The 13420-nt window shown below is 43.6% G+C and overlaps 2 protein-coding genes across 3 annotated transcripts in view; one reads left to right on the forward strand and one right to left on the reverse strand.

Moving 5' to 3' along the window:
• The window catches only part of LOC107115537 (transmembrane protein 45B-like), a 25884-nt gene extending 22136 nt beyond the window's left edge, over positions 1 to 3748 (forward strand). For both annotated transcript variants that reach the window (XM_015417281.1, XM_015417273.1), the window contains exon 6: positions 3466 to 3748. In XM_015417281.1, the coding sequence (XP_015272767.1) occupies positions 3466 to 3574 (109 nt within the window). In that variant the 3' untranslated portion in view covers positions 3575 to 3748. The remainder of the gene's footprint in view (positions 1 to 3465) is intronic.
• A 4474-nt stretch (positions 3749 to 8222) lies between these two features.
• APLP2 (amyloid beta (A4) precursor-like protein 2) overlaps positions 8223 to 13420 on the reverse strand; it is a 42742-nt gene continuing 37544 nt past the window's right edge. Inside the window, exons 13-16 of the mRNA XM_015417248.1 lie at positions 13038 to 13120; positions 11514 to 11588; positions 10975 to 11130; positions 8223 to 9757 (exon numbers count right to left, since the gene is read on the reverse strand). Of these exons, the coding sequence (XP_015272734.1) occupies positions 9656 to 9757; positions 10975 to 11130; positions 11514 to 11588; positions 13038 to 13120 (416 nt within the window). The 3' untranslated portion in view covers positions 8223 to 9655. The remainder of the gene's footprint in view (positions 9758 to 10974; positions 11131 to 11513; positions 11589 to 13037; positions 13121 to 13420) is intronic.

The raw sequence follows: 13420 nt of genomic DNA on the forward strand, positions 1-13420 counted from the left end.
CTTATTACAAAAACAACTAAGACAAACAACGGCATTCTAGTAATCATTCCACTTGTGTATTCTTCATCAGGTTTGTCTGTTGTTGTTGATTCAACACAGTCTTGAAGTACTGAAGGCAATGTTTCAAGATTCTTAGTACTAGTTCATATACTATATTGGTGCCACGTTATTTAAGTTCTGGTGACTGGGAATCGCCAATATTAAACTATGATGTGACAAGGTCTACAATACATTTCAAAGGCAGTGTCTTATGGCAGTGTGCAAGCCTAAACACTCAACAACAAATAAGGAGAAATAAAAAAGAAGGTGCTGGACAGGTGGTAGAAGACTCCAACCAACAAAGCAATCGTGCATAACTTTTTAATAAAACATGATAATTGCTGGAGATAGGGGCACAATCTGCCTGCCAATTATATATGTTAAAGGTAAAGGTAAAGGTTCCCTTGCTCGAAAGCCAGTCGAATCCGACTCTAGGGTTGCGGTGCTCATCTCCGTTTCAAAGCCGAAGAGTCAGCGCTGTCCGAAGATGTTTCCGTGGTCATGTGGCCGGCATGACTAAACACCAAGACGCACGGAACGCTGTTACCTTCCCACCGAAGTGGTACCTATTTATCGACTTGCAATTTCTTGCTTTCGAACTGGTAGGTTGGCAGGAGCTGGAACTAGAGATGGGAGCTCACTCCATCATGCGGCACCCGGGTCTCGAACTGCTGAACTACTGACCTTCCACAGCCTGCAGTTCAGCATCTTAACCACTTGAGCCACCGCATATATGTTAGGTGTGCTCTAAAAAGGGATTCTTGGAAGGTGGAAGTGGTGACAATGGTAATTAAGTAACAAGATCATCCACTAAAACTTCTTGTTTTAGGTTATTTTTAAGAAAGGAAAAGTGACAACTTGTAACTAAAAGAACACAGTTTGAGTCCAGTGGCGCCTTTAAGACCAACCAAGTTTCGTTTTATTCAAAGTGTAAGCTTTCGTGTGCAAAGCACACCACTTCAGACAAATTGGAATAAAATCTCCTCAAGGGATACTTACCAGAAAAGAGGAGGGGGGGGGAGCAGCCATTAGGAGGAGCCACTCAGAGCCAAGACACACATGTAGAGCTGAAAGTGGATCAGGTGGCCACAATGGATGGCAGCAAATTAGCACGTAAATGCAAGAGTTAACAAAGAGATGTGAGAATGAAGCTAGAGTCTAGCAGTACCCCCTAGACAAACCATGCTCATAGAATCATAGAGTTGGAAGGGGCCATACAGTCCATCTAGTCCAACCCCCCGCCCAATGCAGAACCAGCCTAAAGCATCTCTGACAAATATTCGTCCTGCCTCTTCTTGAAAGCTGTCAGTGACGGGGAGCTCACCACCTCCCTAGGCAGCCGATTCCACCTCTGAACCACTCTGACCGTGTTTCCTAATAGCCAGCCAATACCTTTCTGCATGTAATTTAAACCCGTTGCCTCGGGTCCTATCCTCTGCTGCCAACTGAAACAGCTCCTTGCCCTCCTCCAAATGACAGCCTTTCAATTACTTAAAGAGAGCAATCATGCCCCCCTCCAATCTCCTCTTCTCCAAACTAAACATTCCCAGGGTCCTTAGCCTTTCCTCATAGGGCTCAGTCTCCAGACCCCTGATCATCCTCGTCGCTCTCTTCTGCACCCTCTCGATTTTGTCCATATCCTTTAAAAAAAAAAATAGCAAGCCAGGTGCAGTCGACGGCCACTCCCACCCTTGTCCTCCGCCTTCCACACTGTGTACATGTGAGAACAGAGACTCAGGAGATTTTATTCCAAATTGTCTGAAGAAGTGTGCTTTGCGCACGAAAGCTTACACTTTGAATAAAACTGTGTTGGTCTTACAGGTGTCGCTGGACTCAAACTTTGTTCAGCTGCTTCAGACAAACACGGCTACCCACCTGAACTTGTAACTAATACACAGATGAACAACTAGAACTAGAATGGAGATGGCATCCAAAGGAAAAAAAAATGAAATTATATCTAGAATGAGCGATAACAGAATATGCTGTTGCCTGGTGAAACCTAAGATTCAGAAAGGAGAGCACCATTAGTAATCTTCAATTTTTAAAAGGAAACAAAAAAGATTTGATCAGATCTAGACAGATTCTCATCTATTGGCTATAACTTGTGACTTAGCTGTGTACTGGTTATTGTACATTCGTCACCCAGCTGTGTCCTACTGTCAGTTGGCCTCCTCATGATATTGATATATCCCCCCCCCCCAAGGATATGTTTAACAGAATTGCTTTGAGAAACACAAGATGACAAGTGCTCATCAACTCAATCTGACTTAGTTCTTCAGACTCCCTTCCTGAAAACAGAGGTTATGGCGTGGGTACATGCCCCACACTTTCCACAATGAACACATAAGCAAAAAAAAATCATTGAGCTTCTCTGCCATCTCCCCATCTTCCTTTAGATTTTCCGGGCTTACTCAAGATTGCAACAGCAATTTTGATGCAGTAATTCAGAGCAAGAGGTGTCAGTTGCTGGAGACTGTTAAACAAAATATTGCAAGAGTGCTAATGATTTAAGCATGTTTTTATTTTAAGTTGAAAAAATCTTTATGTCTGTATCCTTTATAAAGTTTATATCTCCGCTACCTGGCATTACATTTTATGACACTCATGGCCGGGCCCAACAAGGTTTCAGTTATGTCAGATCCAGCCCTCATAACAAATACATCTTTATTGCAAGGGAAGTCTGATACATTTAGAGGTTTGCTTTGTTAAGAAAGGGATGACTAAAAAGTGTAATACTTTATGCAACTGTATACTGCAAGGAGAACATGGATGGGAAATTGTTCTTTGTTGTTGCATTTTGCTGTCAAGTCACAGCTGACTTCTTGTGACCACACAGAGCATTCAAGGCAAGAGACGTTCAGAGGTGGTTTGCCATTGCCTGCCTCCGCGTCACACCCCTGGTATTCCTTGGTGGTCTTCCTTCCAAATACTGACCAGGGCCGACCCTGCTTAGCTTCCAAAATCTGATGAGACCAGGCTAGACTGGGCTATCCAGGTCAGGGCAAATTGTTCTTAGTCCTCTTACACATAACTAGATCAGAGTTTGATCACTCAATCAGATTGACTGGCAGTGAATTCAGGTGAGAGAAAAAGTCCACATAATGCACTTATGGAATTCACTACCCAAAACATGGAGGTGGCCACAGGTTCAAGCGATTGGGGGGGGGGGGAAGGAATTTTTTATCATCTATGATAGCTAACAGAACTTCCAAGTTCAGAAACAGCACGCCACAAAATGCCAATTGCTGGGCTGCAAGAAGTGATAGGGTGCCACTGCTTTCGTGCCCTGCTAGTGGGTTTCCCGGGAGTACATGGTGACTGCTCTCAAGAGTTAAAGGTTGGAATCCATAAACCGTGGGTGTGATCCAAGCAGGGCCTCTTATGCTCATACATGCCTACTAAGAGATCAGTGTTTATTGTCTCCAGCTTTCTAAACAGGAAAAGAAAAAACAAAGGCACAAATTTTGAAACTGAACCACTTAAACAAGACTGCGGAGCCTACACGCTTCTTCCCAATGAATGTAGTGAAGACTAAAAGGGATACAGATCCTGTGTTTTAAGTATGATTGAAGAAATCCGAGAGGGGGGAAAAAATTATACTGAAGAGAACTGTACCATAATACATCAGTCAACTAGTTAGGGGACTGTGGCATAAGAACAGGTGTCATATCTGATAAAGTATCAAGTATTAATTTTGGTAAGGGCAAAAGGAGTATTTCTTAAAGATGTATTTGTTAAAGGTTTTGCTTTAAATCTGTTCTTAAATTTTCCTAAAATGTATTTTGTAAATCTTTATATACATTATATACATTATATACATTATATAAATTGAGGGAGTAAGAGTAAGAGATTCCAACTACCATATCTTAAAAGGAAATAAATATTGGTAGCATTAATTGAAAATTAGATTGATTGGAAAAATATTATATAGGTGTACAGGTGTTGGTTCCTATTTTGGAAACTAGAAATGATAATAGAAGCAAATATGTCAGGTATTAATCCAGGGAAAATAAATAAACTTGGCTGTTTAAGGTTTTTTGTTTTTCTGGAGATTAAATAATAAGTAAAGGGTTTAGATATGTTAGAAGGTGATAGTCATATCCTAAATCGTTACAAAATTAATTATTAGGAAGTCAGATTAATGAGATGAATTTATTGGAGAAATTTGGAATTTATGGTTTATAGGCGAGAAAAATAAGTCTGAATTAAGTATGTTATGTTTATGGGAATATTTTGGAATCTAAGATGAACAAAATCTTATTGTCTATATGTTATGTCTTGTTATGTCTTGTCTTTGTGTGTAAAAACCAATAAACATAAACTATAAAAACAAACAATCACCTGGCATTGTTTCCTTTTTTGCTCTGTGAGAACTGTATAATAATTTGGTAAGAACATGTCTGGTTTTAAGTCGTAAAACTATCTCCACCCATTCTCCACCTTGGCCTCAATGGTAAGAGCCGTGGGGTTTTGATGATACATAGGATTAACAGCAATAAAAGTAATTTTATAACGATATAATCTTAGAAATAACAGGACATTAGTATTTCACTAGATTTTTTGGTGTTCTAAATGAAGGAAAATGACAAAATGTGAGGAACAGAGGAAGGAAAAAGTACTCAGTTTTAAATTTCATCTACGTTGCTGGAGTTAGAAGCAGTGTTCCCTCTAGGCTGAGTCAGTGTGAGCTAGCTCAGTTTTTTAGCCTCCGGCTCACACATTTTTGTCTTAGCTCAAGAAGGAGGGCTCCAGAGCAAACTAATTTATGCAGTAGCCAAATCGCTTGCTCACAACTTTAATGCTGGTAGCTCACAAAGTAGAATATTTGCTCACAAGATTCCACAGCTTAGAGGGAGCATTGGTTAGAGGATAACCATGTGAAAAGATGGCAAAAAGATTTTGTATATGGAATTAGTCTAGATGTGTGGATGTTCTCAGCGTCAAACAGTTCCTTGTTGTCAGTCAGCCTACGCTGAAAGAATGCCATGAAAGTGCAAAACCAACAGCATCTATAGAAATTGTCTTGGATATACAAAAAAAATGAAATTGTTTTGTAATTTTCAAAAAGCCTTGTCCTGCTACATTTGGTGGAAGCATGTTTGCGTTTAAAGGGCTTTGGAAGATGGTGTCAAAAGTATTATAACCAGGTAAAGAACTCCCAGAGACATTATTGCATAATGATTTCCAAAGGAAGGAAAACCAAAATAACCACACAGGATATCTAGTTTTTGCAAGATATTGGAAAGAGCTACCTCAAGAGGAATTGGTTGAAGCATTGAAGCATTTGTGTAAACTAATAGAGTGGATAAAAATATGAAAAAGTGGAAGCAATTTTGAAAACCTACAATTTGTTATACTGAACACAGCATTATAGAGGTGTGAAAATGTTACTTAATAGGAAGGAGGAGGACTGGATAGTAATAGTGTTTACTGAAAAAACTAATTTGATTTGTGAATTCAATTGCTTACCTTGTATCAGTGTATTTGAGTTTTGTGGTGCTGCTGTATCCATAAAACGAAAGGGAAAAAACTTGGATCCAAGACAATTTTTAACTAGCGAGAACTAAAAAAAATTAAGATGACATTTATAAAGTGAACACATGAAGCTGTTTATTAGAAGTGAGCGTTTGGATCTACCTGAGCTGAAAATATATCCAGAAAACCCTTTTTCAACTATATTTCAGCATCTCAAAGGTATCCGGGATTTTTCAGGAAAACTGGGAAAAAACCTTGAATTTATTCAAGAATTACCAGGTAGCTCCAAAAAACAGTGGAGAGGCTGGAGAAGATTGCTCCCCCCTCTCAGCTGTTTGATGGGCTTCTAGTGCAGTCCCTTTAAAGTTCTGCAGTTTAAAGGGACTGCAGAAGTCAGCCCGAGGATCAACTGTGCCTGTGGGAAGTAGAGTGCTCAGCTTCGAGCTTTCTCGTACAGCAGAAGAATCCAGCTCGAGGATCAGCTGGGCCGGTTCTGGAGCAGACTATTCTTCGCCAGCTCAGCTTTAGGTGTGCAATTTTCGCCATTTTTTCCCTTCTCGGGTCTCTTGCCACCTGCCACCCCCAATTTTGGGATTTCCAAAAAAATCCTGGATCTGAATACTGTACTGGTATTGGGATCTGGGATTTTTCAGGAATCCCCCAAAATTTTCTGGTCCAACAGACCCAAACCAAAAAATAAAAGAAATTGCATACCCTTACTGCTTATAGTGAATCAGATCACCGAGCTCAAAATTGCCTACTCAGATGGGCATTGGCTCTCCAGGTTCTCAGGCACAGGTCTTTCATATCACTTGAGTGTTTGGTGTAGTGGTTAAGTGTGCGGACTCTAATCTGGGAGAACCGGGTTTGATTCCCCACTCCTCCACTTGCACCTGCTGATGTGACCTTGGGTCAGTCACAAGCTCTGGCACAGCTGTCCTTGAAAAAGAGCAGTTTGTGTTAGAGTTGTCTCAGCCCCACCCACCTCACAGGTTGTCTGTTGTGGGGAGGGGAAGGGAGTTTGTGAGCCGCTCTAAGACTCCAAGTGAAGGGCGGGGTATAAATCCAATCTCTTCTTCTTCTTAACTGGAAATGCCAAATACTGAACCTGGAACCTTCTGCATGCCAAGCATTGAGCCACAACCCATTACCAGTCATTGTAGACAAACTAGTGCACAATTTGGGAAAGCTGAATATGTCTAACCTCCAAGGCAAGCTCAGCCACTAGCACATCACAATGAATCACACTTGTTTTATACTCCCAGAACAACCTGCCCGAAGCACAAGTGGTAGGCAATCGCTGAGACTCCAAATTACAGTAAGAGTTCTTCTTCCTCCCACCCTTCAGGAAACACATTTTGAAGGTTTCTCTCAGAATGAACCAACATGTTGACCTGAAAAGCCAGCCACGCATACAAGCTTGCTTATCAGCATTTCAAGGAATATGGACATGCAAATTCCCTTATGGTTAAGTGGTAAGGATTTTTCTGCAGAAGCTATATTTTTTCTCCTTCCAGACAGCTGCCATCATCTGCCAAGAAAACATCATTTTAGTAGAGAAGACGAAGTGGTATGAAGTGTGTGCTCATCATCATGTTATGCCTCTACGACACTCTTTTCTCCAGTCATGACCCCCTTGTACACCCAAAACATTGGTGGGCCCCAGTCAAAAGCCAACTGGTTACTTCTGAGTTAGGCAGTTGAGTGGGGCGCAAGGAATTCCAGGGCAAAATTAATACACTTTGAGAGGCGAAAATAAGCTATCATTTTTAGGCAGCGGTACAGATGATGTAGAGAGGACTGGGTTTAATTGGGGGCCAATTTAATTTTTGTTACAAGATACAGAAAGGCTTAAGGTTTTGTGTTTTAGCTTTAGGTATGAGCCTATTGCTTTCTGCTATCTTTTATCTTAAGCTCTTTGACAACAATCCCATCTGGTTATCAAGCAATGCTTGCAACGCAATTCAAGCTTGCCTGTAGGGCACTGGCAGCATTAACCAAATTTTCCTAGAGAAGAGGCCCAAGATGCTTATGTGGGTAACTACAATTGTTTCACATCGGCCTACTGCTAATCGGAGAGAATAACTCAATGGCAAAGAGGTCAGGGTGATTGCTGAATGACACTTTGCAACAGTCGTAAGGAAACCATACCACCTTTTTGTCCATTACCAAATCCTACATTTCTAATTGGAAACAGATCCACTCTCAGAAACTGAGGCTAACAATGAAACAGGAGCCTGAATGGTAAGTTAGCCACCCCGTGAAGTTCTACCTCGTGGGGTTTGCAGCAGAAGAGACAAGCAGAGGTTGTTTGTTGGTGGTCTTCCTCTGCACAGCGGCCCCAGGTTTACTCGGCCGTCTCCCATCCAAGAATCAACTCTGCTTAACTTCCAAGTTCTGATGAGATTCAGGCTGCTCTGGGCTATTCAGGCTGCTCAGCTATGCAATAACCAAAGCTGTTTGTTTCTCTTATTGTCATGCCTTAGACCAAAAAAAAAAAGTTAATCACAAGTTGCGAAGGCCCTTCAAGCCCCGCTGAACATTAACCAAGCTGCATAAGCAGATGTCACACAACCTTTGGATGTTTATGGCAAATGAAATTCAGAGCTTCACAACACAGAGAGAGAAACATATTCCCAGAGCTGCAGCTAGGACAAATGAGAAAAAGAGAGACACCAAACATCTCTGGACAGAGACTGGAATCGATCTGGAAGTTAAAGTGTTTATTGATGTGTTTCCAACTTTTTACATTCCCCACAGACCACACTAAGGAGTTTGCAGGTTAAGTAAATCTGTGCATAGTGGGAAGAAACATGGAAGGGGGTGTGAAGGAGAAAGAAAGCTCACTGGAAAATAGAAAAGAACACACCACAGGTTACCAGAACCTCCAGATTTTTTAAAAAAGCTGTGAGCATTAACACCAACTATACAAGCATTACAGAGACATTATGGTGAACGAACGACCCCTCCCCGACACTCCAGTGCCCACGGATTCCCTTCTCTTCTTCACAGCTCGGTCACCCCTTCCTGCCTCCCGGCATGAAGAGCAAAACTGCAACACACCCTGGATCCTCGATCCCATTTGGTGACTCCCAGGCACGTTAATGGCTCCAGTTATGCACCCCCAAGTGTCCGCCCCAGCTTTCTTGGGAAGACATGTCACAGCCTCCGAACCCTGATTCATCATGGAGGAAGGCGGCTTAGGTGCAGGGGAACAAGGGGGGGGGGGTTTGCTTACACTAGGCGAGGGGTGCTAAAAAGGAGGTGGGCGTAAGCGTGAAAAAGGGGGTTCGAATTCAAAATTAAAAGACTTCCGACTCTACAGCGGGGTGGGGCTCCACAAGCAAGGAGGCAAGGTGTGCGATCCCGATATGCACGAACTGTGCCAAAATATTGCAATCGAAAGGCCCAAGAGTGGCAGGAGCCTTTCTTGCTTCTGGAGGATCTAAGATTTCTGAAAACCAAGCCACATAGCAGCAGAAACACAAAGGTCACCGGCATCTGATCATTTGTGTAACGTTTCAGTTATTGGTACAGATTTCCTTTCCAGGATATTCTTTTCCCCAAAGGCCATAAACCCCAATTTTTCTTCTTTTTTTTGCAGCTTTGGTCATAACTAATTCATTTAAAAAAAAAAAAGGAATACTGCTTTATATATATATAAAAGCCAGGATGACCAAAGAGCCACACGTGTCCCATTTATACAATGCAGTTGGTACAAATGACCTCGAATATACAAGTAGTGTATCAGAAATAAAACAAAACATTTCTCGTTTATATAGAGAGCTTGTTAATCAGACAATACAACAGCACTGGGATTTTTCTCTCTCTCCTCCTCTTTAAAGTTCCTTAAAAAAAGAAAAAAAACTACATCTCAAATATCTGCAATAGATCCATTTCCCCCATTTAAGATTTATATATCATATATTGTTATATTATCATTTCCTCGCCCATTTTAAAAGAATGGAAATTGCAACTCTACAGTAGTAATTTAAGTCTTAATGATCCAGGAGTTCTGAATGTAAGATGAAGTCCTCTTCAAGCAACAGTTGGTCAGTAGTAGATCCAAAAAATTCTGGACCGCTTTTTGGCCCTCCCCTCCCCCTCTGCCAGGCCAGGACAGCTGCAGTTTCAACACCCTTTAAATCTGCATCTGCTCCAAGTATTTGTATGTCGGGTTCTCGTAGCCGTGGTTCTGCATCTTGTTCAGATGCCGTTCCTCTGGGGTGAGCATTGGATCCACCTTCAAAACAGAGGGCTGTCGGTCAGTGGGCCCAGAGGCACAAAACAAGCACCCCAGCTAACATCCAAGCTAACAACCTCCCCCCACACCCCTTTTGGACATCCGCTCAGGGCCTCTTGCAGGTGCCCAGTCCCAGGCAGTGTTCCCTCTAAGTGTGAGCTAGCTCACAGTTCTTTAGCCTCCGGCTCACACATTTTTGTTTTAGCTCAGGAGGGATGGCTCCAGAGCAAACTGATTCATGCAGTAGCCAAATCGCTTGCTCACAACTTGAATGCCAGTAGCTCGCACAGTAGAATTTTTGCTCACAAGACTCCACATCTTAGAGGGAGCATTGGTCCCAGGATGGTTCAGTTAGCTGTTATGCGGGAAAGGGCTTTCTCAGTGATGGCTCCTACCCTGTGGAATGTGCTCTCTGATGACGCCCCTGCCCTGTAGGACTTGCTTAGTTTCCCCAAAGGCTTGTAAGGTCAAATTGTTCAGGTTGGCCTGTGGAGGTTAGCCAGATGCTCTGGGCTGGTTTGACAGAGGTGACGAGTCATATATTTAAATATTTTATATGTATTATTTGATGTTGTTGGATTCTAACTTGTTTATTATGATGCTGTTTAAGTGTTGCAGCAACTAAAAAAATCTCTTTCAATGAATGCATGAATAAGTGAATAAATAAAGGGCTAAACTAATATGCTTATATGCTCATTTTTACATGTATGTCACACAAGACTGAGCAGAAAAACGGGTTTCGGTCACGAGTCTGGAATTCTACTATTCTGCTCACTGATTCATGCCGCTAGGATGGATAGATTTTGTGCATGTACTCAGACAACCCCTCCCCTTCAAAGCAGCTAAGTACTAATTCTAAAGCTTGCAGAGAATTGGTCAGACTACATACGGGCCCTGTGACTAGTGAACGTTCCTCGAGAGAAGGGGCAGGGCTTCTAGCCATCAAGATACACAACCCCTCCCCTTCAAATCAGCTAAGTACTGATTCTAAAGCTTGCAGAGAATTGCTCAGACTACATACGGGCCCTGTGACGAGTGAACGTTCCTCGGGAGAAGGGGCAGGGCTTCTAGCCATCAAGAGAACAATGCCTCAGCCTCCAATATACAGGGGGACACCTCCAGTGGAAAGCAGCCCGTTGTCATTCCTTTCCAGACCGGCTTCATTTGCTTCTGCCCTCCCATGATGCTCTGACTGTGCATCTCACAGCATCTCTTACCTCTACAATTCCATGGCTGATGGTTCCATATTGCCGCCTCCTCAGCATCACCAAGCTGATGACTATTACTGTGGCTATGGCAACTGCTATCACCAGGAGGCCAATGAGAGCACTGCTGCTGAAGCTGAAGTCGTCACGCAGGGAATTGGAATTTTCCTGCAATGAGAAGAGGGAAGATGTGGAAGGAGTGAGGGGCCTGGATACTGACACCGACCATGAATCGCAGGAGACACCTTCCCTTGGCCATCTGCTGGGACGAGCATGAGATGCAACTGGTTATGACCTTGCCCTAACCTCCATCACTCGGCAAAGGGCACCTTTCAAAAGTATCTTCTCAACTATGTGGCCCATGTACATTATATGTGCCCCGTGAAGCACAAAATGGGACTATTTCTAATTGAAAACTCCAGATCTGTAGCTCGTGGCAACATTTCACAGCGGCTTCAGGGGGGACAAATGGACATACGGCAACAGCCGGCACGGACACAGGAGTTTCCGTTCCCCTAACAAGCAGCCCAGGTCGGCAGCCACATACATACCGGCTCATCCACTAGTCCACCGACTCGCTCAGGATTGAAAATCATTTCCTTGACATCAAGGGTCTCATCAATTACCTGAAAACAGTCATGAAGGAGTTTTACACAAAGAGCTGATAACAAGGAGGAATTATTGGGCGTGGGTCTGCATGAAAGCCCTCTTCTAGTCGCAAAAAGCTGCTGCCTCTGCTGAACCAATAGCTAGTCAACGCTACAACTTGATTACACACACAAACCTTATGCCCACAATGAGACGCTTTGTGCTTTCTGACTCTGAGAAGCCAAGTGGAATCTGGTTAAAGCATGTTTATCATGAAACCAGTAAGGTATGGCATATATTTCAAAACAACTACCTGGACCCGTAGCCAGGATTTTGTGGCTTGTGGGGCAATTTTTTTTCTGGTGGGGCTGAAGTTCTCAGTGCAGAAAGAAAAGCCATTAGCCAGTAGAAAGCTGTTACCAGGACATATCTCTAAATTGCAAGGTGTCAACCACTTCAGGTGACGGTCCTCAGCTGCTGCAAGTTAATCACTTCTGCCAGCCTAAGCAACAATTCTGATAACAAGCTGGCAGGTGGGGGTGATGACTTCTATAGTCAAGAAAGGTAACACTTAGCAGAAAAACTCTCTTCAAGGAGACCAGTTTCTTGACACAGAGTAGTTATGCCAATAAAGGTTTATGCGAGAGACACAGAGTTAGAAGGGATCCTAGAGGTCACCTACTCCAAACCCCTTGCTCAGTGTGGGAATCAGTCAACTACAGCACCCCACTCTGCTTAAAGGAGCGCAGGTCTTTAAAACAATGTTTTAAAATGATTGAAAAAAGCATTTACAGGAGAAATTCTTGTAGGGCTGTGCCTTTAAGAAAGGGGGCAGAGCCCCCCAAAGCCCCACTGTAGCTACGGGCCTGCAACTGCCCCGATGGGGTGGGGGGAATGCTTTGTGTTTATGCAGATGTCAGTTTGTTACACCCGTTCTCGAAAAAAATCAAGGCATTTGAACAGAGTAAACTTGGTTCGACTGACTGAAACAGTTTTCACCTCTTGACTACGATCAAACATCCGCTGCTTTCGATGAAGAGTCCAGCAGGGCTCACGACACACACTGCAGCTGAGCTGGCCTTGGCACCCACACTCAAACCTACGGCACGGCCATTTCCCTCCCTACGCTCCTCCAAAGCTGTTGTCGACGCTCAAAGTGAGGTGGCAAAAGCTGCCAGTCAAGCCTGTGTCAGAGCATCGAGCGGTTCTGTTCTGCCATCACCCACTGGTGAGACTTTCCGCCACAAGGGCAGGGGGCTTTGCACTCTTCATCCTCCTACCCTTCTGTCGCTAAGATATACGGGTAGCTTGCGGCAGCTGTAAGCCAGAAAGCTGTTACCCCCCCCCCCCCCCCCGCACCATATGGGATAATGAATATAGTGACTGTCAAGCAAGCAGCAGACGGCAGTGGAAGCAAGCCGCAAAAGCTGAAAGATGGTCCCCTCCAGCTCAAACCTCCCTGCACAGTGCACACGCGGAGGACGTACCACGTTCTCGTCCAGCTTGTTCTTGCTGTTAATCACTTTCTCTTCCGCTCCAATCAGTCCGTCAAGGTCAGCTATGCCAGACCCTGCAGAGAAGAAATTATGTATGAGGAAAGACTCCGCGTCAGACCTGCGTGGCACGGTGCCCAGGCAGTGCTGTCACCCCTACTGCAAGCACTGCGGTTCAGAGTTTCTTTGCCCTGGGCACGGATCAGAAAGACATCGATGTGCTACGCTAGTGTGAGAGATGACGGGCAATGGAAGGGTGCCTGGCCAGAGAGGTACAGTATAGGAATGGTGAGATTCCTCAGGATGTTCAAGTGCACACTTATTACCCAAATAAGTATGACATGGCAACAAAGCAATGAGAGGACAACGCAGGAATG

This window comes from Gekko japonicus, unplaced genomic scaffold, assembly GCF_001447785.1.
Source record: "Gekko japonicus isolate JY-2015 unplaced genomic scaffold, Gekko_japonicus_V1.1 scaffold3640, whole genome shotgun sequence".
Classification (NCBI taxonomy): domain Eukaryota; kingdom Metazoa; phylum Chordata; class Lepidosauria; order Squamata; family Gekkonidae; genus Gekko; species Gekko japonicus.